The sequence below is a fragment of the Ursus americanus genome, chromosome 13 (assembly GCF_024610735.1).
Source record: "Ursus americanus isolate L20-20 chromosome 13, mUrsAme1.1.p, whole genome shotgun sequence".
NCBI classification, from domain to species: Eukaryota; Metazoa; Chordata; class Mammalia; order Carnivora; family Ursidae; genus Ursus; species Ursus americanus.
Window position 1 is genome coordinate 44,947,764 of NC_142139.1, and position 26,743 is coordinate 44,974,506.

Here is a 26,743-nt window from a genome sequence, read left to right on the forward strand (position 1 = left end):
TTTCCCAGGTTTTGAAACTGGCATCCTCATTACTCTAGCTACTCAGGCATGAAACTTAAATGGAACCTGTCTTTCTCTCTCTTAGAATGATTTCCTATATCTGTCATGTTCATTGCATCTCCACTTAGCATCATTTTGAACAGTTTTCATCAATATTTTTCTAATTATTTGCCCTATTATTTCTGTTATCATTCATCTCGCATATTGTTTCTGTTTTTATCTTGTTAATATTGAGTTCAGGACCCACAATGTCTTCTTATTGCCTTATGGGTCCCAGTACAAACTCTTTACTTTGACTTTCAGGGGCTTCTCTAATTTACATCCCAAACTTTATGTGAAACTACCCTTTTATTTTAGAAAGGCTGATCTGCCCTTGCTCCTAAACTTCTCTTGCCATTGCTTATGTGTAGACATATTTATGTGTAGAATGACAACTTCCTGCATAATCTGTGAAGGTCTTACTAGTCCTTTAGGACTCCTCTCAAGTATTACCTTGTCTTATGGAAGTTTTAAAATAATTAGAAGTTTCAGTTGAGAAAAAGGTTAATATAAATTGATAGCATGCCATGGCTGCTTAATAATTTGGTCTTGGACACTGATAGAAATACTGTGTTTAGAAAGAAAATAGTGTTAATATCATGGTGGGTTTAATTCTGGTTGCCATCATTTGTGATGGTTAGAATTACATGAGAGTTTGTTCAGAGAATCATAATCAGGGTTTGCAGGAACATGAAAATTTGTTGTTTGATCGATTGCACTGTGGATGGTTTTCCTTGAAGAATAGAAGAGTAATTACCTCGCTACTTGGGGAATTATCACATAAGGTGAACTCGACTTCTTTTGTATGATGTCAAGTTATAGAACCAAGACCAAAGAGAAACATAGAAGAAGACAAGTTCAATTTTAAAGGATATGATAGAACTGTCCAAAGAGAAAATGGATTTCTTTGGGTGGTTCTTTGTTGCTACAGTGAATAAACATTGCTTGAATAGGGATGCTACCCAAATCAAGCATCAGTGGGAAGTTACAGAATGTAAAAGTTCTTTATGTCCCCACAGTTTCATGAGTCTATGATTAGAACTAATGTTAACTCCCTCCTCTTGATCTTTTCAATTCTTTTTTGTCCATACTGTATATTTTGACATTTGATTATATTTAATTCTAATACTCTTTATATGATATCTTTTATTTTCCAGTTGAACCATATTATATATGTATTAACTCTAATACAAGTATATATACATATCTCATCTAATGTATATGTATATACATACATCCGTCTCATCTCAAATATTTACAATTCATTGAGATTGTTAACACAATATATTGTTAATTGTAACCATATATAACGAATATATACACACACACTTATTTAGCATGCATAAGTGAGGCTCTTATGCAAAGAATCTTGAAGTAGGGAGAATATAAAAGGGCATATATATATTCACACATGTATATTTAATATATATGTGAAAGTCCGTGTATGTGTATATATACACACACATATTACACACACACACATACAATTTTGTATTCTGCCTACTTCAAAATTCTTTCCTTAAGAGCCTTACTTATGCTTGCTAAATCAAATGGAATAAAGTGGGTGACTGACTATATAGAGATAACAAATAAATCTTTTGATTGGTCAGTGGCTCATTTGGATTGTGATTAAAGGTAACACTTCTAAACCTGTATTGTTTAAAGTTCCCTTGTATGTCCTGCTAAGTTGTGATGGCATGGTAACACTGCTATATCTTAATTAGAACTTTTGCTAGTTGGCTTTATGACTTTCAGTAATTCACTAATTTTAGGGGGTGTCTCAATTTTCTCATTTGTATAGGTAAAAGTTTGATCTCAGTAGTCTCCTGATTTCACTCATTCATTCATTTATGACAGCTGTATTTTTTAAGACTTACTCAAGTTTCATTTATGATTCTTCTGGTAATTTTATATTCAAGGTTAACTCTTTTTGTTTTTGTCACTATTTTGCTTTCAGATTTAAAACAAGTCAAGCCAAACTAGCAGAAAAAGAATACACAAAATTCTGTTTCTTGACCAGGTTAATTACAAAGAGATCTAAATTTGGGACTTGGTTTATGAAACGTAGAATAATGCCTGCGGAAGGTGACTTGTTTGCATTCTTTTAGCTTACCAATTTTTCACAAATTAAGGAATTTGACTTTAAAAAAAGTACCTTTTTTTTTTCCTTTTGGAGATAAGTAATACAATAATACAGTAAAGAATAGAGTATATTTGCAGAAGTCTTCTCTATTCTCTTTGTGCTACTACCTAAAAGAGGCACATCACTGCTATGTTCCAGAAAGCAGAGAACTTTTTATAAATGAGTTCCTTTACCATAGACATTTTATGGAAATTTACACTTAGAATTCATGAAGCAAATTATTCAAATTTATGTACATACAAATAGCTTCTCTGAGAGATGATGTAAATATGAAATAATATTTCTAGAGCTCTGATTGGAATAACAGCAAAACACTGATTAAATCACTAATAGAATGTGTGCGGTAACTTGAAACATCTGACCTTTATTAGTCCTCTTGTAAGAGAACAATAGTATGAATTCATGACTATTCAAGGATGGTTACTACTCTGATTCCTGAGAATAACCTAATAAAAAGGCCAACCTATTAATGAGCGGATGTGTAGTGAGTATTCCCTTTGTATCGATAGTTAGCTCTCCCTTATACCGTGGGCATGGTTGACAAAACGATCCAGAGGTCTAACTACAACACTCTTTAATATCATCCAGAAGTTTCGTATTCATTTGATTATAATACTTTTGGCTTAATTCTACAGATGTAGATGTTTTCAGTTATTAAGAATCTGTATTGATTTATTTTGTGTGGTGATCTAGTCTTGGCTGGGTCTTCACTATATTTCCAATAATCCTTTTACTTGGCCCTTAGTGGCTCTATTTTTCTCTCTCTCTAATAATTGTTTCATCTTTATCCTGAGTCTTAGCATGCAGACTTAGCTTTCACTTAAAAAAAAAAAATAGAAGTCATTGGGGAGAAACTCTCCCAGCATCTCTCTGTCTTCAAGCTAAAGCTACCTATAACCTTACCCTTTCTTTTCTCCTTTGCTTCCGACTTAACAGGAAAAGAGACTTCCTTTTGTTTAGTCCCTGTCCCATCTCTTCCACCCCTTCCTGACACCTATCTCTATTACCTTACTTTCGTGTCCCAAGTTTTCAATATGCTTTTTTTTTCTTTTTTCTCTGAGGGCTTACAAAAATACTGAAGGGTCTCTCAACTGAAAAAAAAAGTTTTTATATTCCTATTTCATTAACTTTGTTTTTTTTCCCTGTGTTCACTGCTGTATGTCTTCAACTAATAGCCTACAATGGTCTATACTTTCTCAGGGATATTCATTATTTCTCCCTTCTCTCCCCTCCCCTCCCCCCTTTCTTTCCTTTCCTTTTTGTGAATTTCTTTAAATTGTGAAAGCCATACATTATTGTGGTGACACATGAAACAATATGTACCACTTAGTATTCTGAATACTCTGTCTCCTGTTATATTAACTCCTGTCACCGCTGTACTTTTTGGAAAGATACTTTATTCCTTTTAAGCAAATCTACTGACTTTCTTTTGAGTCCTTCTATTACTTGATAAGAACTAATGATTGTCCTCTATATCCTGACACACAGTCTCGTACCCCACACACCCAGCTTTTGGCTGCTAGCACTTGACCCCTCCTGAAAGTATTTTTCTACCTCTCTCACTACAACTGATTAGCCATCTTCACTTGTTATTCCTTTTTTGTCTGTCTTGAAATACTGGCTTTTACCAGTTTTTCATTCTTGGTCCTTTCAGCTTCTTATTCATCAATTTCCCCCTGAGTAATTTCTACTTTACCTGTGGCTATTCCCACATCTTTATCTCTGCTCCTGTGAGCTCCCCATAATTATTTTCCATACCCTACTGAACCTCAGAGTTAATGTATGAACCAGCTCTTCCATCTGCATTTCCCAGCTTTGTATTCAGCCTTTCATGAGAAATGGCAGAAGCATCTTTCTTCCATGAACTGCGTCCCTGATTGTCTCATCAGTTACTTACCCTGTTGATTCTTGTTTAGAAATGACTCTTGCATCTGACTATTTCTCCCCATCTCCACTAGCATGGCCTTTGCCAGGCTCTCATCATTTCACCTTGAATCTGTTATTGCAGTTACTAGATGCCTGAATTCCATCCTATCTTCTCCATTTTAGTGCATATTGCGTGGCAGTGGCTCTCAAATGGTTGGTCTCGGCACGCCTTTATACTCTGAAACATGGTTAAGGACACAGAGAGCTTTAGTTGATATGAGTTATATCTACCAATACTGCCTTGTTATAAATTGAGACAAATTTTTAAAATATTTATTAAATCACTTAAAATAACTCTACTCATTGCATGTTAACATAAACATAACTTAATTCTTATGAAAATAACTATATTTTCAAAAATAAACAAAAATTTTGGGGAGAGTAGCCATTGTTTTACATTGTTGCATATCTCTTTCAGGCTGTCTTAATAGAAGATAACCAGATTCTCATATTGGCCTTATGATATATTGTTTTGATTGAAGTTTTGATTGAAAGAAAATATGACCTCACACAGACATGTAATTAGAAAAGGGAAGACTATTTCAATAGCCTTTTCATAACTGTGAATATTCTTTAATGCCATGCCAAAATTTAACAAGTGATAATTTTTTAAAAGCTAGTTACAGTGTAAATTCTGAAATCAGATTAGTGAGCATTCTGTTTTCTGTTGCACTAAAATCCACTGGTTTTGCACTTTTTTTAGACTTTCTTTTATGACTATTCATGTTTTTTTAGTGTCTTAATTATTGAACAATTTAATTTCTGCTTTTTTTTCTAGTTTTATTGAGATATAATTGACCTATAACATTGTATTAGTGCAAGGTGTACAATATAATGATTTGATATAGGTAAATATGGTGAGAGGATTACAATAAGTTTAGTTAACATCCATCAAACCTCACAAAGTTACACATTTTTTTTTCTTGTGATGAGAACTTCTAAGATTCACTGTCTGAGCAACTTTCAAATATACAGTATAGTCTTGTTAAGTTATAGTGAATGGCTCTTTTGCCCAAACACGATTTTATAGCATCCTGCATTGGTCATAGGAAATATTGGTTTGCTGGGTTTTGCAAATGTTGATACATTTCATTACAGAATATCAAAAATCACATCCATTTAATGTCACTTCTGATCTCATCAGAAGGTCTATTAAGTATTGGAAAGCTGTCAAGGTCATGGTGATGAATATTAAGTTTTCTAAAATTCCAATTTTTGTGTGAAAATTTACATTATTTTATTGGCAACAAATGCTATGCTCTTTGTAGTTTTTGTTGAAGTTACAAGCTCTCTTGATTCGCTGTTGAAAAGTTATTTGCTAAATATCTAAGACTAAACTAGCGTAGTCTTTCTGTGGTGTTCCTTGAAAATGGTGTTCCATGAAAATGATGTTCCATGAAAATATCTAGTTTAGCTAGAACATCAGTCACCCAAGTGCTTTTCATAGGAACAGATAGCATAGTTTGTTGTGCAACAAAAGTGCTGTATGGGTACTTCCCGTTTTTTTCACACAGAATATTAAGACAATGTGGATTTTGGGGTGCCTGGGTGGCTCAGTCGTTAAGCGTCTGCCTTCGGCTCAGGTCATGATCCCAGGGTCCTGGGATGGAGCCCCACATCGGGCTCCCTGCTTATCGGGGAGTTTGCTTCTCCCTCTCCCACTCCTCCTACTTATGTTCCCTCTCTCGCTGTGTTTCTGTCTGTCAAATAAATAAAATCTTTAAAAAAAAAATTTTAAAAAGACAATGTGGATTTAATTTCAAAATTCAATAAACTTAACATTTTTTTACCACTCCTTTAAGAACATTACTTATGAACACTATTTTTTAAATTATTTATTTCTTTAATTACTGCTAGCATGCAATAGTAAAGAATACAATGACTATTAGTACATATTAATATTATTTTCTTGATTTGTGCACCAGCAGTTTTTATCCACCATTGGTTTTGCACCATCAGTGCAAATGTCAGTATGGTTAAACAAAGTAACTAATATTTTTAAATTATTATTATTATTATGAAAATAGTTTTGACTCTGTGGACTGCCAGAAAAGTTCTTGGGTACCTTCAGGTCTTAGTGGACTACACTTTGAGAACTACTGTTTTAGAGTGTCAGCAGATTCGTGATGCTCAGTGTATCTCCAGTCATTTATTTCTCTCTCTTTTTTAAAAGATTTATTTGAGAGAGAGAGAGTGAGGGGGAGGGGCAGAGAGAGAGTGAGAGAGAGAATCTCCAGCAGACTCCCTGCCGAGTGAGGAGCCCCACGCAGGGCTCCACCCCAGGACCCAGAGATCATGACCTGAGCCAAAATCAAGAGTCAGATGCTTAACTGACTGAGCCACCCAGGCACCCCTTTCTCTTTCCACTTCCACTTCCCACTGCCAGCATGCTCCTGGTTGCTGAACTTCTCAGTGGTCCAGATCCCTCTGTGAGTTTGTACTGTTGTTCATACTGCAACCACCTCCTCAAATTTGCCCTCGCCCTCTCCCTTTTACCTGTTATATGCCTCCTTATTCCTCCAGCCCCAGTTCAAAAGTCACCCACTCTAAGAAAGCCCTACTCTATACACAATTAAATAATTAAGAAATACGATTAATAATGACAAATTTGAAGTGAAATTAATTGAGTTAAAGAGGAAGAAGAAGAATTGGATTGAAGTTCCAGAGAATTGGGACTCATCGTGTGTCCTCAGATAAGTCACCTTGGATCTTAATAATCCTGATCTGTAAAATGAAGGAATTAGCAATATGATTTATGAATTTCTCACAGTAACTGGGCGAAAAGATTATTTGGAATTTCAACCTGTGGAAACATTGTTGTCCCAAGTCAGAAGACCTTAGTTCTGTTCTAGAACACATTAATACGTTTGTGACCTCGAATGAGCAATTGTTTTGCCTCTCCAGTCCTCAATTTTCTCATCTGTAAATTGGAAATAATAATCTCTACCTATTTCACAGAGCTTCTCTGAAGGTATAATTTGAAATTTATATGAAAGTATTTTCTGAACTGTAAAAATGTTACAAAGTGGATTACCTATGTTTGTGTATTATGGAACCCTTTTAAGGGGTTCAAAGGAATTTTGCATATTTTATATTATTCTTGGTCTCATTCTTCCATCATTACTCAGGCAGAAAAACTAATCATGGTGAAAATATCTGGGTAACTTGATTAGACGTAGCTTTTTCATAGATTCAGGATGCTAGGACTTGAGTGAATACAGTTGTGGCACACTCTTAATGCAAGGGTAGGCACCATGTGCTTGACATATGGCCCCATTTAATACAGTGAATCTAGCAGGCAACACCTTTCACCCTCTATATATGAAAAGTTTGTGTTGTGGAGCATGTTTATGTAGCTTTCTTAAGGTCATAAGGTTAGCAGTATTCTAGTTATCTAATCCAGATGGGTACTTTAGGCCAATTATTTGCTCATACAGCACATCATAGTCCATCCTGTTTATTTGGAAGGTAAGAAAACCAAGGTCAATGGCTTTCTTAAGGGGCATACCACTGTCTAGGAGCTGGGAGTAAAACTTAGGTCTTCTGATTCTCAGTCCAAGATTTTTTAGTAGCTTTCTTCCCAGTTTGTATTTATTTAGTCGTTACTTTCAACAATAAGAACTCATTTTTCTTTATCTTGATTTCAGTTTTCATTTGTATGTTTTTATCATTTTCAAATAACATATTAGGTTTACTTGTGGGCTTTTACTGAGATTTAAAACTCATTGAAGTTCTATCTAAATAACAGAACGTCAGTTTCTCAGCACATAGTCTTACAGTCTTCCTGTTCACTGATGTGTGTCCCACCACATAAAAACTAGTCATTAGTTTGATTAATGGTATTCAGTTTGGATGTTAGTTACCAAGAGTTTTGTAAATAAGAAGTCATTCTGAGCTACTATTATCAGGAAACAGTATATGATACATTCTTTCTCCAAACTGCATATACTCATACAATAAGATCTACAAAGGAAATGAAGCGTAAAACACACAGTTCTCTTTGGCTATGCTTTCAAGAGATAAAAAGCAATAGTCCGATTCTTGGGAGATAAAAAAGGGAATTATCATTTAGTGACCATAACAAATTTGGACACATGCATTTACCCCCTTTCATATAGAATATTAGAGAATTTTGGTTTTAATCAGTAATTCTAGTATCATCTTTTAGTTGTTTCGTACAATCTGTCTCTCTCTCTTTTCATGTATGTATATATGCAGGGTTTTGTGTCTGTCACGTGGGTGTATACACACACATACAATTAAACACAAAAGTTGTTTTTGCGTGTATTGTTTTAAACATTCCAAAGTGTAATATGCATACAGAGAAATGTACTAATCATAACTATACAGCTTAATGAGTTTACATTTAACCACGTAACCAGCACTCAGATCTAGAGACAGAACATTACTCAAACCTTAGAAGCCACTTCATGTCCTCTTCCAACTACTCGCTGCCTTCTTGAAGATTACAGTATATTAAACTTGTCTAATTTTCAACTACATCTAAATGGAATAATCCAGTAAACATCTTTAAGGAGTACCTTATTTTGTTCATTTTATCTGTGAGATTCATCTGCAATGACTGTCATTGCTGCATAGTATTCTGTTATAAGAATCACTACACTTTATTCTTCTAGTCTACTGTGGAGACTTCGGGTTGTTTCCAAATGCACAGACACACACAACAATAAAGACTTTTACTGAGGACATGTAAAGAATTGAAATTATTAAGAAAAAGGCAGGCAACCTAATTGAAAATGACTAAAAGTCTATAGCTAAAAGGCCAATAAGCATCTTCACTAGTCATTAAGGAGTGCAACTTAAAGTCACAATGGGGTACTATTACACATCCATCAGAATGGCTAAAATTAAAAAAAAAAAAGAGGAAAGTATCCAAGTATTAGTGAGAATGTGAACTACAACTCTCGTATACTGCTGGTGAAAGTTCAGACTGGCATAAGCACTAGGTAAATAACTTGACAGCATCTAAAAAAACCCCCGAAAATTGGTATTCCCTATCACGCAGCCATTCTGTTCCTACGTATATACTTAGTGGGAATGTGTACATGTTTACCAAAAGATATGTACAAGAATGTTAAAGAAACAGTATACGTAATTACCAAAAGTATAATTCATTTTTTAAGTTTGGGTGGGTTTTTTTGTCAAAAAATTCAAAATTTTAGACTAAAATATTTAGCATTGCATCAGGAATTAGAACTTTGGTAGTACAAATATAGATTGAGTTGTCTAGAATAAGAATTATATGAAAAAGTTAAAATAGACATTTGGAGCTGTGTTTAAATTATCCAAGATAAAGATTGACTCCTGTAAGTTATTTCTGGAAATGTGCATTTTCTTGCTTACCAAAATTAGGTAGGTATAGTCAATTCTGGCTTATCACTGGAATGGAAGGGAGTCGTCCTATAGGTAGCTTTAAAAAAAAGGCTCAGGGGCACCTGGGTGGTGCAGTCAAGTGACTGACTCTTGGTTTGAGCTCAGGTCCTGATCTCAGGGTTGTGAGATTGAGCCCAAGTCAGGCCCCATGCTTGGCAGGGAGTCTGCTTGGGATTCTCTCTCCCACTCTTGCTTTCTCTCTGTCTCTCAAATACATCTTTAAAAATAAATAATAAATAGAGCCCAAAGCAGGGCTTGATCTCATGACCCTGAGATCATGACCTGAGCTGAAACAAGGAATTGGACGCTTAACCGACTGAGCTACCCAGATGCCCCAAAACTTGTTTAAACATTGATCTTAAAAACATTATTTTTCCAAAAAATAAATAGATAAATAAATAATAAATAAATAAATAAATAAATACGTACATAAATGGCAAAATCATTACTATTTTGAGTGCGTTTATATTATTTCACAATTCTTAATGCAAATTTTCATTTTTTTTTTGTAGGTCACTGTAAGGGTGATTCCCATGGTTTGGGTCTGCACAACGGAAAGCATGAAGTTTTTCATTTACTGAGAGGTCTATCAAAGACTACATTAAGAGTAGATAGATAGGAAGTGAAGGAAAATTGGGCGTTTGGTCTTGGTCATAACAGTTTGGGGGTCTCTAATAGACTTTGAAGAGGAAATGTCCAGTAAGCCGTTGAATATAGAGTCAGAAATTCCGGGGAATGGTGCGGTCTGGAGGTATAAATTTGCGAGTTGTAAATTAATGAAGTGGATGAGGTCACTTAGAAGGTGACTTAGGAAAGTAAAAACATCTGAGAAATGACTGGGTTGAAGCTGAAGAAATGAGGAACAACAGGCAAAGGAGAATGGGAAGGAGCAGCTGGTGAAAGTAAGATTGGAATTAAAGGCCATGTCTTTTACTTAGAACTCAAGTCAAGAAAATCGTTTAAGAAGGTGGGTAGGGAGCAACAATGACAAGTACTGCTGTTAAGCTCAAGAGAGGTGAGCATTGAGAATTGGTCATTGCATTTGACAACATCACTGACCTTGATAAGACTTGTTTCTTTAGATGGTTACAGAATCTTGCTACATTGAATTTAAAAGACATTAACGAAGAAATGGGGACTGAAATTATTAAAATTCTTCTGAGGACTTTTGATGTAAAAGGAAGCAGAGTAATAATGAGCTATAGTCAGAGGGAATGTAGGGTCAAGAGGAAGGTTTTTACAGATGGGGGATAATAAAGCATATTTATAAGGTGGTGAAAAGGTTCTGGTAGAGAGAGAAAGCTCGTGAAGCAGAGCGGGGACAGTTGCCGGAGTGATTCCACAATGGCAGAAACTCACAGAGAAGTGGAAAATGTAACATTGAGTAGCATTTTTATCTTTTTTTCCAGCTTGTCTATGAGGTTCACAATGATAGAAGAAAATTAGACAAACAGTTGTTTTGCTTAAAGTCCTGTTACACTGGGAAGCATAAAAAAGGGCTTCGTCTGGTATCAGCATATCGCACCTACTATCCTTGCCATTTATTCTGGGCTAGGACACAGATACCAAAACAAAATCTTCTGATAGACAGCAGAGCATCAACTATATTTCTCTTAAGTCCCCATTCCATAACCATGCAGGATCTGCGAACTTGTGCAGGTTTTAATTGACAGATACTCCTGTGCCATGAGCCATGCACTAGATCACTGCTTATGGTTCATTGATCTGTCTCTGTGGGTTCCAGAAGATTAGTTGGCAGAGCTGCAGATTGTTTTCTTTCCATATACTTGTTTGTTTGTCTTTGGAGTCCCGTTTCTAAGCCGTATTGCACAAATTGCCTTTCAATAGTGTGTGCAATTTTAGGGAAAAACCCACTTGAACAGGAATATTAATTCAGACTTTCTTATGGATCGCAGTGACCTTGTAGGAGAATAAATAGAATTTATAAGATGTGAACTGCTGCTATCTTTTACATATTAATCTAAACTCTTCATATTAAATTGAAGTAGAGGTGGTATATTTGAAATAAAGGTTTTTTTGAGCTCTTCCTATAGAAATGGCCAATTGTTGATTCAACTATTAATTAGGACAAAACATTTTTATTTAACTAGAAAGCCAAGTTATTAAAATTCTAATTAATAATTTCATAATTCTTAAATCTTAGCTCATGTGAAAATTCTTAAATCTCTATTTCAAAAAGTCTGCCTATCTATATCAAATTGATTTGATATATAATCAAATTGATTATTTGATATTAAGGAGCATCTTAATTACTTATATTTAATTTTAAGTAAATATTAACATTTACTTTATTAATTAAATAAGTAATGTATAATTACTTACATTTCCTGTTAGAAAGGACCACTAAGAGCAGCTAAAAGTTAACTTAGTCTAACAGGAAGTTGAAGTAGGATTCTTTCTGACTCAGTTTTGGCTGAAGCTCCAAAGGCCAAGAACAAAATGATGGATGCCTCGATGGCCTTAGTGCGTTAAGACTGAAGAGACCAGGTGGGAGAAAGTTTTTGGAGAAAGTTGCAGGACCCAGTGGCATTTTCTATACCCTCTGCCATTGGAGATGGGAGGAAAATGTGTTTCCTCGTTCTCGAACCTAGTGAGAGGCAGAGCCATGTCTGTCCTCATATTTTGGGGGTCCCATAGTAGACTGGCAACTGACTCACGTCAGAGAAGTCAAGGGCATGGCTGCGACTGTTGGCTAGAGGAGATACGACAGAGAGAAGAGAGCTACCGTGACATGGTGATTCGCTTTCTGTTTGTCAGGAAAAAGAATACTCGAGTATTCACCGTGCTCAGGTGTTGGTCATATGGGAGAGAACAAGAGAAGAAGACAGTGCCAGAGTGAGAGCAAAGCTAGAAAGAACGTGCCAGCTTGACGTTTAAAACCAAGGAACTTTGCCCCAAAGGGCCTGGGAGGGTGATGGAACCCCAGTAGTGTGCCTGTGATGCGTGGACTGCAGAAAACCTGGGGTGAAGGTTGGAATCAGGAGCTGCCAGTTGAAGAAAAGCCATGGCCAATTCATGGTCATTGAAATGAGAGGTTCTCGAAGACAGGATTTTGGGAGACCCACAAAGGTGCTGTAAACGAACAAGGCAGGAAAACAGAGCAAAAGCTAGTCCTGCTCACAGCTCCTTTCTGAGGAAGACTTGACTAGGGGAGGGAGGGGGTGTCATTTTTTAATCCAGTGCAGGATTTTTATTATTACCAGGGACTGGGCATCTGAATTATAAAAGTGGCAATTCTAGTGGGACTGAAAGTGCCAGTGGAGACTTTTATTATCCGAGAGTGACTGTAAATGTTAGGAGATCTGCTGGAGATTCATCCGAGGACTAGCTCACAGAGTGAGTTTGGATGGGTGTACGGGGAAAACAGAATCTTTTTTTTTTTTTTGTAATTGAGTCTTCTAGAGTCCAGCTCATTCAAAAAAGAGTTACTTTGGTTTCCAAACAGTGGTTGATAAGAACAAAAAAAGGCTTATCTTTCATCATCCAGATGCCACCACGTAGTGCAAGGAAGCAGTTCATCTCACGGAAGGACATTCATAGTTGTTGCCTTTGTATCTGGTAGTGGGATTTTTGTCTGGGACACTTATCTTTGTTTAGATGTGTGTGCCTGCGGATGTTTTAATGAAGATATAAGTCAAAAGAGATAGTTTTCTGGTCTCTGTCTCACAAATAATCTTATACCTTAGAAATGCTGCAGAGGGAAGCCTCAAAGAGTAGTTACAGCAGAAACGGGATCAATAGTGGTGGCTTTACAGTGGTTCACTCAGCTCAGTCCTGAGTAGCAGAAGCCCCTTTATGCAAAAGCTCGGCAGTATCTCTTGGAGCTCTTTACTCTAAAGGGCTATGAAGCTTAAATTGTTCGTTTCAGTTCCCAGTTTCTGCTCTGGCCTCTCTTAATATCTTGTTTTTAAGTTTTGGTTTGTAGTGGCAAGAAAATGACTTCCTTTTACTAGCTCAGTACCATAATTTTCTAGAGAGCAGCAGAACTAGAGTACTGATTTGGAAAATAAGATACATGAATTTACAGTGTGTGTCTGTGTGAGAAATCAGAATATTCTGCATATTTACTTAACCAAACCACATATTGATAGATTTCAACTGGTTTGGACTCCACTTTTTTTTTTTTCCCCTGACTGGGTTGTCTTATTTTGTAACAGATTTCTCTTCCTTCGCCTCTGACACAAAATAAGTTACTGTGAATTGATATATAACACAAACTATAAGGCAATATTCTAAGCTCTTCACTTAAATTGTCTGAAAACAGGTCTTTTATGAAGAAATGATTTTCCAGGATTATTATCCTCTGTGCCTCAGTTAGCTCATCTGTAAACAGGGCTAATAATCCTGGAAAATCACTTCACTCAACATCATCATATCTGTGAGATTTCATCCATGTGGTGGGTATAGCAATAGTACTCTCCTCCTCATTGCTGTGTTGTATTTAATCATCTTGAATGTACTATCTTTGTATGTTTGTCCGCTTTACTGTCAAATGAAAAACAGATCGGAACTTAAGTAAAGATTTGATTTGAAAGGATTGTTGCAATAGAGAGAATGCTCTGACTTTAAGATCTATAAGCATCTCAAGGTCAGGCAGAAGGGCCTTCTCCTTTATAGGAGTAAACGAGGCTAGAAGGAACCAGATGTTGGGGAGTGCAGTGAGCAGGTGGCAAAATTGGACAGTTTTTCTTTGCCACAAGCCAGTTCTTGAGGAAGTCCGTTAAGGAGGGTTTGTTCTGCTTTCCAAGAGACTGCTTAATCTCAGGAGCATGAGAAAATTGAGGGGCCTATGGGGAGGAGAGAAGCCTAATCCAAGTTGTTCAAATGAAGTTGCCAGGCATCTAGTTCGGATTGTTCAGTTCAGGTTGGACAGTTCAGATTGGACAAACAGTTCAGGTACTCATTTAGAGACAAAAAAGGGGAGTTTCAAGGGTTTCGGTCTTGTCATAGGCAAACAAGGGGTTAACCATGAGTCTTACCAGATCATCTGGGGACAGGATCTTTGCAGTAAGGTGCTTCCCAGAATGCTAAAGGGTGAAGGTATTTCTTAATGTCCCAGTGTTCTAGGAATTCAGGTAAAGTTTGAATATTACTATTACTACTGTTGATGAACATTCATAATGCTTCTAGTTTGGGGTCATTATTATTTGGATTTATTAAGGGTGTTATGAACATTTTTATACATGCATTTTGGTGGACACAAGCATATACCTAAGAGCAAAATTTCTTTATCAGAGGCTATGTGTATGTTGAACTTTGGAAGATATGGACAGTTATCCAACTAGACTTCATCATTAATGAATGAGAGTTCCAGCTGCTCCATGTTCATGTCCACAGTTGATATTATTAGCGTTAACTTGAATTTTAGCCATCTGGTGTAGGTAAAATGATACTGCAATGTGATTTTAATTTGCATTTCCCCAGTGATTAATATTGTTGAGTATCTTTTCATACATATATTGGATTTTTAGCTACCCTCTTTTGCAAAGTGCCCAAGTGTTAGCACACTTAACTTTTTTTTTTTTTTCTGATTGGTATGTGGAAGCTCTTCATACATTCTAGATAGGATTCTTTGTCACATGCATGTACTGCAGATCTCTTCTCCAGTCTTTGTCATGCATTTTCAATTTCTTAATGGTAACTTTTGATGAATTGAAGTACTTATTTTGAATGAGCTCTGACTTATGTTATTGTTAATGCTTTTGTGTGTGTGTGTGTGTGTGTTTAACTCTTTCTTTGTTCCAAGGTCATGAAGATAGTCTATCCCCACCCCCCGCCCCGGGAGCCTTATTGTTTTATGTTTCACATTTAGCTGTGTAATCCACTTCAGTTCATTTCTTGTATATGATGTGGGATAGGGTCAAGACTCATTTTTAAAATAGGCATATTGGTTGATGCAGCACATTTATTGAAGAAGCCATCTTTTCTTTGTTTTTCAAATAATAGCTGTACAAATAGTTCAATAATCAGCCATTTGATTCAGTTTAAAAAAAGCAAACTAATTTTTGACTTTTTTCTTACATTCGATTGAGCAGTAACTCATTCAAAACTTATTATATGCATACCTACAGCATAGATCTTCTTTTGGAGGGGGTTGTCAATAGAAATTGTGTTTTTAGATTTTTTTCATCTTATTGTGGTAAGAACACTTAATATACCATGTAGCCCTCATAACAGATTTTTGTGTGTAATATGGTATTATTAGGTATAGACAGTATTAAACAGCAGATCTCTAGAACTTACTCATCTTGCATAACTGAATTTTACCTTTTGATTAGCAACTGCTCATTTCTTCTCGCTGCAGCCAACCATCATTTTCTTCTTTGCTTCTCTGAGTGTTACTACTCTAGATACCTCACATGAGTGGAATCATGCAGTATTTATGCTATGTGACAGGCCTATTTCACTTAGCATAATGACCTCAAGGTTCATCCCTGTTTCATGTTGCAGGATTTCCTTCACTTTAAAGGCTGGATAGGGGCACCTGAGTGGCTCAGTTGGTTAAGCATCTGCCTTCGGCTCAGGTCATGATCCCAGGGTCCTGGGATTGAGTCCCCAAATTGGGCTCCCTGCTCTGCAGGGAGCCTGCTTCTCCCTCTGCCTGCCACTCCCCCCACTTGTGCTCTCTCTCTCCCACAAATAAATAAATAAAATATTTGAAAAGTAAAGGCTGGATGGTACTTGATTGTATGTATATACCACAATATTTTGTCCGTTCATCTGTCAGTGGGCGTTGTGGCTACTGTGAATGCAGTGACTCTGGGCACACAGAGACAGGGAGGACCTGGGTTTCTAGCCCAGTCACTGTGCAGCAAGGTGGAGGCGGAGGTGGAGGCGGAGCTGTGGTGAGTGCCGCTTGTTGGGACAGCTGCTCTGGTCTCTGTCGTCCCCAGGGACTAGCCTGTGTACTGGGTCCCATCATTCCCCCAGATGGGTGAGAAAGGAGCTGGCCCCCAGGGTAGCACCCGGCAAAGCTGGGATATTAGATGTGAGGTCTGACTCTTCCCTCCTCAGGGAGAAGCTGTGGGCTGGAGACACCTCTGATGGTATTACACTGTGCTGTGCTAGGGTGGGGATTATGGCGAGAGGGTGTCTCCCCTTTTCCGATTAGTTTCATTGCACCTGCTTGTGTATAGAAGCCTGTCAACTAGCTTTTGGATTTCTGACAAGAGAATTGATCTGTGTGTTGCTGCTGAGTTCGTAGGTCTGTGAGAGGAAGGAGACCCCATTTCCTACCGTACCACTCAATACTCTGCCCACTCCAGTCTGGCTCCTGTCTCTCTCAGCTGAGAAGCAGCTCTCCTTTTGCTAAATCCCATGGGGAGATTTCATTCTTCATCTTAACCTCTCAGTGGCATTTGGTCCCATTAACCAATCCTTCCAAAAAATATTCTGTCTCCTTAAGTTCTGTTGCCACCACACGCTTCTGAATTTCCTCCTTCCTCTTGAGCAGTTTATTCTTTGTCTTAATCATTGGTTTATCTTCCTCCATCTGCTCATTAAATGTTGGACTTCCTCAGTTTTTAATTCCATATTCTCTCACTGTAAACTCTCTTTTCTAACAAGCGATTCATCTGACCATTAGAATCATCTGAGGAGCTTCTAAAATCCCGATGCTTGGACTTCATCCCAAACTATTTAAATCCGGGGTGGGACTAGGCATCAGTAGTTTGCAGAGTTTCTTAAGTGAATTCAGTGCCCAGCAACGCTGAGAAGCACTAGACAAATCGTTCTCAACACACAATTTTAAATACTACTTTTTCATCAGAACAACCAACATTTGTGTTTGAGTCTTAAATACATAACCAGCACATTGTATCATGCTTGGCATATAGACAATGCTCAAAAACTTTGTTAAATTAATTTAAGGAATGACTAAAGTCAGGGAAATATTTAGCATATAGAGATAATTGAGTGATAGTTACGTTTTTATTGTTCTTTAAGGAATTGTATTATTTAGTTGATGTTGTGGGTTGAGCTCTCTAAGACAGACTGTGAGATAAGGATTTCCATGCAGGAAGAGAACTGCTTTAGGAACAACACTCCTTGGGATCGAGGAAGCAGGTTCAAACACAGGAGCAGTGCAGTTGCACCTGCGACATGGATGCGAAGCTACAGGGAGCTCTGAAGCTGGGGTGGTCTTTCAGGGTTGTCTCAACCAGTAGGAAGTCTTTGGGTATGAGTTGCCTCCAGGGCAAAACCTTCCTTCAGCTGAAGGCTCTTCCAGAAGTAACCCAGCTCAGAGCCTGAAGCAGCCAGCATTCCTGGCAGGAGCCTCAGTTCCGAAGGGGCGATGGGAGGATGTGACACCACAGCATCCACTATAAGTAGAACCAGATTAGCAACCGAGTGGGGTCTTACAGATCACCTTACTTAGACCTTGGATTTCAAGGTGAGTATACCAAGGCTCAGAGAGGGATTTGCCCAATGTTATGTAGGAACCTTATAGTCTGTCTGGGTCTAGAATGCTAGTCTCTTTACTCTTAAGACAAGTGTTTCTTCATTTAAATTCACACTTCATTACGTGTGTGAGTGTGGGATTTATCTTATCACCATTTCTGTTAGGCCAGAAGGGAAACATTTGACATAAGGAAGCAAACTGTTATGAGGTTTGTATCAAATTAGTTAACCATTAAGAAGTAATGAGAATGTATAATGTTTTACACTGAGAAACATACCATGTCAGTAGACCATCCTTGTGGTATTCATAGGATGAGTAGTCTCACATGTGATAGGAAGTTAAAAAAGACCACAGCCTCTGATGAGATTGGGAAGTCACTGGTATCCAGGATCCAGCATCTCTGCAAATAGATGTTTCAACTTTGTGAAAAATGTTTTTCTTTGAGCCATGGACGATGTAATTGCATAATTGACAGTAGACAAGATTTGAAAATGTTTCCACAGGATCCAACAGTTCCTTAAGCCCAGTTGAGGGATAAATAAAATGATTGCTGTGAAGCACTGTTCTTAATAATGATTCTTGGCTTGTAATAGCATAGTAGACTTTGCCACACACAGGCACACATACCCATAAACACATTCTTTTCAAATAAATATAAACTAATTAAACTCAACTAATCATGTACAGGGTATCACTCACTGTATTCATAAACCTCTGTTCACAGTTTAATCTCTGAAAACAGAATGGAAAATAAATATAGAAGCTGTCAAGAGAGGTAATAATAAGTTATACTGTAATTAAGAAGTTACAAAACAAATAAAACCTTCTATAGTAACCTTGTAGTTATCTGGATTCATACATAACTACCGACTTAATTTATTACCTGAAAATATAAAGTGTTTCTCTGTCTTTTTATGTCTGTCTGATTACCTAGAAGAGTATTTTCACTGCTCTAAAAATCCTCTGTGCTCTGCCTATTAATCCCCCCTCACCCCAGTCCCTGGCAATCTTTTTTACCATCTCCATAGTTTTGCCTTTTTCCACAATGTCATGTAGTTGGAATCATCATATAGTATCCTTTTCATATTGTCTTCTTTCATTTAGTACTATGTAATTCTGGTTCCTCTATGTCTTTTCATGGCTTGAATAATCATTTATTTTTAGTGCTGAAAAATATTCTATTGTCTGGATGTACCACAATTTTTTTATCCATTCATCTACTAAAAAACATCTTGGTTGTTTTCAAGTTTGGCAATTATGAATAAAGCTGTTATAAACATTTGTGTGCAGGTTTGTTTGTGTAGATGCTAAGTTTTTCTGTCCTTTGGGTAAATACCGAGGAGTGAGATTGCTGGCTCGTATGGTAAGAGTATGTTTAGTTTTGTAAGAAATTGCCACCCTGTCTTTCATTTTGCATTCCCACCAGAAATGTATCAGAGTTCCTGTTGTTCCCTATCTTCATTGCATTTGGTGGTGTCAGTGTTGTAGATTTGGGCCATCGTGATAGGTGTATGATGGTATTTCATTGTTGTTTTAATTTGCATTTCCCTGTGCCGTATGATGTGGAGCCTCTTTTCATAGGCTTATTTGCCATCTGTATATCTTCTTTGGTGAGGTATCTGTGAAGGTCTTTGGCCCTCTGCTCTTTTTTGCCCCTCAAATAAACTTTTTATTTTAGAATGCCTTTAGAGTTACAGAAAATTTGCCAAAATACAGAGTTCACAAATACTCTGCTCCTAGTTTCTCCGATTATTAACATCTTGTATTAGTATGATACCTTTTTTTACAATTAAAGAGCCAATGTTGATACGCTGTTATTAACTAAAGTCCATGCTTTATTCAGGTTTCCTTAGTTGTTACCCAATGTCCTTTTTCTGTTCCCAGATCCCATTCAGTATATTTTATTACATCTAGTCTTCATGTCTCCTTAGGCTCCTGTTGGCTGTGACAGTTTTTCAGACCTTCCTTTTTTTACACGATCATGACGGTTTTGAGGAGTAGTAGGCAGGTATTTTGTAAAATGTCACTCTACTGGGATTTGTCTGACGTTTTTCTCAGGATTAGACTGGAGTTATGTGTTTTGGGGAGGAAGGTCACAAGATTCAATGCCATTCTCATCTCATTTTATTAAGGGTACGTAAAATCAACAGGACTTAACACTATTGAGGTTAACCTCGATCATCTGGCTAAGGCAGTATTTGTCAGGTTTCTCTGCTCTAAAGCCCACTCTTTTCCCCCTTCCCATCCTATACTCTTTGGAAGGAAGTCACTATGCACAGCTCATGCTAAGGAGTGCAGAGTTATGCTCCACCAGCTGAGAATAGAGGATCTATTTGAAATTCCAGTTATTTGGAATTCAGCATGGGAGAATTGTCTATTCTCCTTCATTTATTTATTTATTTAATCATTTATTTGTTTCTATATGGACTCATGGATTTTTATTTTATACTTTGGAATATAACCCCATATGACTCTATTTAATCAAAGCATTTAGATTTGAGCAGTTGGGGAATCTTTCCCCTTGGCTTCTGTGTCCCTTTGACACACTCTCATCATTTTTTTTTTTTTAGCTTACTTTCACTCACTACGAGATAGCAGATCTTTTTTTTTTTTTTAAAGATTTTATTTATTTATTTGACAGAGATAGAGACAGCCAGCGAGAGAGGGAACACAAGCAGGGGGAGTGGGAGAGGAAGAAGCAGGCTCATAGTGGAGGAGCCTGATGTGGGGCTCGATCCCATAACGCCGGGATCATGCCCTGAGCTGAAGGCAGACGCTTAACCGCTGTACCACCCAGGCGCCCCAAGATCTTTTTTTTTTTTTTTAATTCTCGTTTCCTCTCATTTTAAATTTTTTTTTTTTTTAAAGATTTTATTTATTTATTCGACAGAGATAGAGACAGCCAGCGAGAGAGGGAACACAAGCAGGGGGAGTGGGAGAGGAAGAAGCAGGCTCATAGTGGAAGAGCCTGATGTGGGGCTCGATCCCACAACGCTGGGATCACGCCCTGAGCCGAAGGCAGACGCTTAACCGCTGTGCCACCCAGGCGCCCCATAATTTTTTTTTTTTTAAGATTTTTTTTTTTTATTTATTTGACAGAGACAGCCAGCGAGAGACGGAACACAAGCAGGAGGAGTGGGAGAGGAAGAAGCAGGCTCCTAGGAAGGAGCCTGACGTGGGGCTCGATCCCAGAACGCTGGGATCACGCCCTGAGCCTAAGGCAGACGCTTAATGACTGTGCCACCCAGGCGCCCCTTTTCTTCTCATTTTAGATGAAGATACCAGTGTTTGTTTCCACGAAGGAGAGTTTCTACAACCTGAGGTGTTCAGGTCCAGAGTCCCTCAGCGTTGTAAACTTTGTGTGCATTTTTCGGGGGAGAACATAGATTGTACCAGATTCTTAGTGTTGCCCATAACCTAAAAAGAGTAAAGAATCACTGCCCTAGTGTAAAGAGGAGAAGTAACACAACCTACACATTTTACATACCTTGCTCTTTCCTTACTGCTTTGTGCTTGCCTCGGTTCATGTCCGGTTGGCGGCTTTGCAGCTCCCACACCCAGATTCCTCATGCTGGCACATGCCAGACTGCTTTCAGGTCTGAAAAAAACTTTGACCATTGTTGTTGCATTTATAACTCTAAAAACAAAAGCATCCCTTTGGACTCAGATTCCTGATTGGAGGGAAGATGTTCAGTTAATATGTTCATACACACCAGTTTTGATATTGAGCTGTTCAGTGTGGTCACTAAAGGGTCATGTAAAAATAAAATGTTCTACAGTTAATGGAAAACTGAGTGTCCCCTTTGGAAAGAAATTTCTGGATTTTTCCTTTAGTGCTGGAAAACATTACATCATCCAGCTATACAGCCTGATACATTCCTCGCATAACTTCACATATTAGTAATGACATTGGTTCAAGTTTAGGCAAGTGAACAAAAGAAGACTGGTTGTAAAAAGGCTTTTGATATAAAATGTTATTTTTTCTAGTCATTTGATCACTTTGTCTGAGTAAAGTAAGTTATTTTCTTAAATTAATATCATATTTCTATGGAATAAATCCTATTGTGTCATAACAGAATTGTTGATAGATTTCTTGAAATAAAACAAAATGGCATAGTCAAATGGATAAGATATTGGACTGAGATTCAGAGTATAAAGACTAACAATGACACATGTAGCATGTGACCTAATTAAATGTATTTAACTCTTCTTACTCTTGCTTGTTTTGTGTAAATAGTACTAGTCACTTTCCCAAATTACAAGGTTTATATAGTAAAGTGCAGACAGAGGAAAAAATGCAAATTATTTCAGCTCTTTGGCAGAAAGTGCTATAGCTTCTAGACTCTTTTTTTTTTTTTTTAAGATTTTATTTATTTATTTGACAGAGAGAGAGATAGCCAGCGAGAGAGGGAACACAGGAAGGGGGAGTGGGAGAGGAAGAAGCAGGCTCCCAGCGGAGGAGCCTGATGTGGGGCTCGATCCCAGGACCCCGGGATCACGCCCTGAGCCAAAGGCAGACGCTTAACAACTGAGCCACCCAGGCGCCCCTGTAGCTTCTAGACTCTTAAAATATATTTTAACATGTAGAGATGACTTTAATGTTATTTTAGTATTGACTGAGCTAAACAAATGATTTCTATTGTTTTCAGGTAAGAAAAACCCCTGAATTCATGCATGTGAATATGAACTATCTGGGATTTCACTTAGATTTTAAAATGTCTTTGAAGTTCTCCATACAGAAAGGTGAACTGTTAACTGAATATTCATATCAGGTTAACTACAACAGACATTGAAAAAATATATTGATACAAGTAAGAATAAAAGAAAGGGGCTACAATGTATTTGATATATTGCTTTTTTATTAATTTGAGGAGATTTTTGTTAGCCAACATTGATTTTTTATTGCTGGTAATAACCAAAAATTTGTGTTGTTTTGTTTATTTTTTGGTTTTGGGAGGGGTTTTTTTTTTTGTTTTTGGGGTAATTTTTGTTTTTTTGTTTTGTTTTTTCTTTTTTTTTTTAGCTGTGGGAAGAAAGGAAAGCATTTGGGAATGTCTGTATGGAAGAGTGACTCTGATAAGTTATAGAAAGAGCAGATTCAGATTTTTCAGGACTAATGATAAGTAAGACTAATAGAAGCTAAGAATATATATATATTACACACACACATCTGTTCACACACATTTATATAATATATATATCCTAAAGCAATATATGGATGGATGGTGATAAGATAGATACTATTTCACTTCCGTTATGGCAGGTTTATTGTGAAATGGTAACTAGGAATCAGGATTACCAGATTTCATAACTCTACCACCTTAGGATACTCCCTTAGCCTTGCTGTCTTAGCTTCTGTTGTTCCATCACCTCACCTACTGCGGACTCTTCTACCAATCAGGATTTCTCTCTTTCTCTCCACTGAAGAACAGCTCTCTGGGTGGTTAATAATCTCTCCTGTTTCATCAAGAGAGCGTTGTGATTATCAAATGAAAGAATGTAATGGACATGATAGTTGATTTCTCAATATTGATTTCATTCTGGACTATTGATCTGAGCCAATCATGATCATTTTTTTCTCCTTGCCAATGATTGGTTCAGCAATGGCCAATGCTTGGAAGCTTTCGAAGAAAACAAAAGAGCAAAAATAACCCTTATTCTAAGAGGACACCTCAGGAGGAAATACTCTTCACCTGGGTGTGATGTGTGGCACTGCTCCTGCCCTAGGGCACCCAGGCATCCTGAGACCGAAGTCAACTTAGAGGAGCTGGCAGATAGGGGGCACCTGGGTGGCTCAATCGGCTGAGCATTTGACTCTTGATTTTGGCTCAGGTCATGATCTTAGGGTGGTGAGACAGAGCCCTGCGTTGGGCTCAGTGCTGGGCGTGGAGCCTGCTTGGGGTGCTCTCCACCTCTCCCTCTGCAACCCCCCTTCTCTCGCTAAAATCAATCAATCAATCAATCAATCTTAAAAAAAAAGAAGAGCTGGCAGATGGAAAGTGCTTGGGACAGTGTGTATTTCATACTAGACAGGCAGTATAGGGAATTACAAAAATATGGAAGCCATGATTCCCTCAAGAATCATACTGTCTGCATTCAGTCTAGTTGGTACTATATACACAGATATGAAAAAAGCTATAATATAATTGCCAAACAGTATATTTATGTTTGTGTTCATTAGAGTAAGATGGGATGATTGAGACAAGATTTTAGGAGGGCAGTCTTAAAGGACAGACTGGGTTTAGATTGGTACAACAAAGTGGAAGTTACAATATTCCAGGAAGGGGGATTTATTCTGAACCAGTGAATGGAGGAAGGACAAAATTTGGTAGTGAGTTACAAGGACTGGAAAGTGAGTTTGATTGACACAACTAACAGCGGTAGGGAAGGAAGGGTTTTTTTCCTTCTAGCATTAATACCTAGGTCTGTGAAATAAGTGATGACAGGCATCTTAACACGAGAAAAGGTATACAAATTATTAATTTTCAATATCACATTCACCGGGGCATTCGAGCAAAGAAAAAAAGTGAATACACAAAGAGTGGTGAGATTTGAGAGCTTAGAAAAGGGAGGAGGATGTGTGCCCCTTAAGGGAGAATATGGGATTTTTAAGGAGGATGAATGGGCCTTTAGAAGAATAGATGGGAGGTATGATAGTTTGTGACAAAGTTCGTTTGGGTGGCCTCCCCTGTGATAAGAGTCTGTCTTCTTTAGTTGATGAAACTCCCAGGGAGGGAACTTACACAATGAATTCCTTCTGGAGGATCTATCTATAGGCTGATAGTAGTTCAGAGAAAGCCTCCCCTGCATTTGCTCTTTTTCAGGTGGCTTTAGCTTAGAATAATCCATATGCCAAGGAGACATCTTCCACAGCTGGAAGAAATAAATCAGGCTGGAAATTCTCTACTACTAAAATTAGTGTTAATTGTTTTTATGTTGTCTGGTCATTTCATTGCTTACAAGGAATGTACTTGTAAAGGATTTTACATCAATAGACACAATAATGCAGTCCTTAATTGATCCAATACAAGTGTATTTTGTAATCAATCAATTCTATTTTCCTTCCCTGAATGAGAAATCTTGTAGATGGGTTTGAACACTAATTTGCATCCTAATATCCAATTTTCCCACATACCCTCATTCTCTTTAGAGTTTTCAATCTTTTGATAAGGGATGACAATTGGCTCTAGGGAGGTTACAATTTCACCTGCAATGAAATGGAAAATCTCATTACCAGTCCCCAAGTCCCTGCAGCTATGATATTGGCACTGATAAGACCATGAGAAGCAATTTAAAAAATCTATATAATCTCCTGCACCTTTAGGAGGTTTAACTAACTGATTATTATGTTTTTCTTTAATATTTTGGATTCTGATATCTACTTGAAAAGATCGTCTGTATCAGTTTGTACTATTTCTTTATTTTCATAAACTTCTTAATATCAGTCCCATCCCACCTCTAGGGGTTATATCTTATCAGCAGATTGTATGATAATTAACTCAGAACAGAGTTGCCTGTTAGGTAAGAGCTGGGATTTCAAAACAAAGCCATGCCTCTTACTTCTAAGTTTGCTTCGTATAAATAAATATCATTTTTGAAATTGATACTTTCACCATATCAATACAGAATAGAATAGACAGGGCTAGATACCCCAAGTATAATTTTAAACTTCCTTGTGGTTGTCATGGATTTTATTTTTATATTGGGGCAAGGATTATATAAGACTTTATGGGTGGTAGAGGAAACTGAAACAAACAGTAAACAACAAAGCATTTTTCATTGGATTCCAAGGAAGTGCGTTTTTTTGTTTGTATTTTTAAGTGCTTTCAAATGATACCAATTTAGTCAAAATTCGTTGTTCAAAGTTAATTACGGCAGTTTTTTCTCTTTTTGATAGTTGACAAGCAAACACACATAGAAAAGAAAGAAATGGCTGTAACTTGTAGCTCTGTATTTTCCTTGCTTAATTGATCTGGTAATAGAGAAACTTCTTTTACCAAACCCCCCTCCATTCTCCACAACATATTGAACTCAGTGAGGACATTCATTGGTTCTTTCTTGAGCAATATCATTTTATAAATGTCAGCATGATAATTTTACGAATTGTTAGACTATCTGGCCATATCCTCTTACAGTATTCACATACTCCTTTGCTTAGGCAGAAGGTTAATACACATTGTTAAAAAACTATCTTTTGCTGTTTTTTTCCCCTCGTATCTTGTTTGTACTCCTTTGTGCTTTTCTAGATTTTGACTGCAGATTGCTTCTGAACAAGTAAGATGTCTGCTTAATTTTATTTAAAAGAAAGCAACACGGAGTATTTAAGGCAGTGTTTCATGAATTAAGAAAATTAAGTGCTAAAATACTTCTTTCGTTTTTTGTTTGTTTGTTTGTTTATGACAACTATCTTTTGGGCATCTGACAATGTCTACTATTTTTATTTACTCCTGTGTGTTAAAGCCATGCTGTAGTTGTGAATTTGTCTCAAAAAGCATCCTTTCTCCATGGAAAATTACCCAGTTCTATTGCTGGCTATTTCTAAATGCTTACGAGAGTTTTGTTTTGTTGTCTTCTCTTATAGCCAGCAGTCAGCAGAGGACCTTGCCCGAGTACCTGCCAACTCCACTAGCAATATCTTGAATAGGCTATTGGTCAGCTATGATCCCAGAATAAGACCAAATTTTAAAGGTTTGTTTCTTACCCTCCCTCCAAAATCTTCAATCTTTTCAGTTTAAAAGTTAATTTTATGTGTTTAATCATTCAGTTGTGATATTCAAAATAATGAGGTTTCAAATGGGCCTGTTACTCTCCTGTGATGT

At 37.2% G+C, this 26,743-nt stretch overlaps 1 protein-coding gene across 1 annotated transcript in view; it reads left to right on the forward strand.

Moving 5' to 3' along the window:
* Positions 1 to 26,743, forward strand: part of GLRB (glycine receptor beta) — a 94,902-nt gene that overhangs the window by 9,817 nt on the left and 58,342 nt on the right. Inside the window, exon 3 of the mRNA XM_045798757.2 lies at positions 26,506 to 26,612. Coding sequence (XP_045654713.1) covers positions 26,506 to 26,612 — 107 coding nt within the window. The remainder of the gene's footprint in view (positions 1 to 26,505; positions 26,613 to 26,743) is intronic.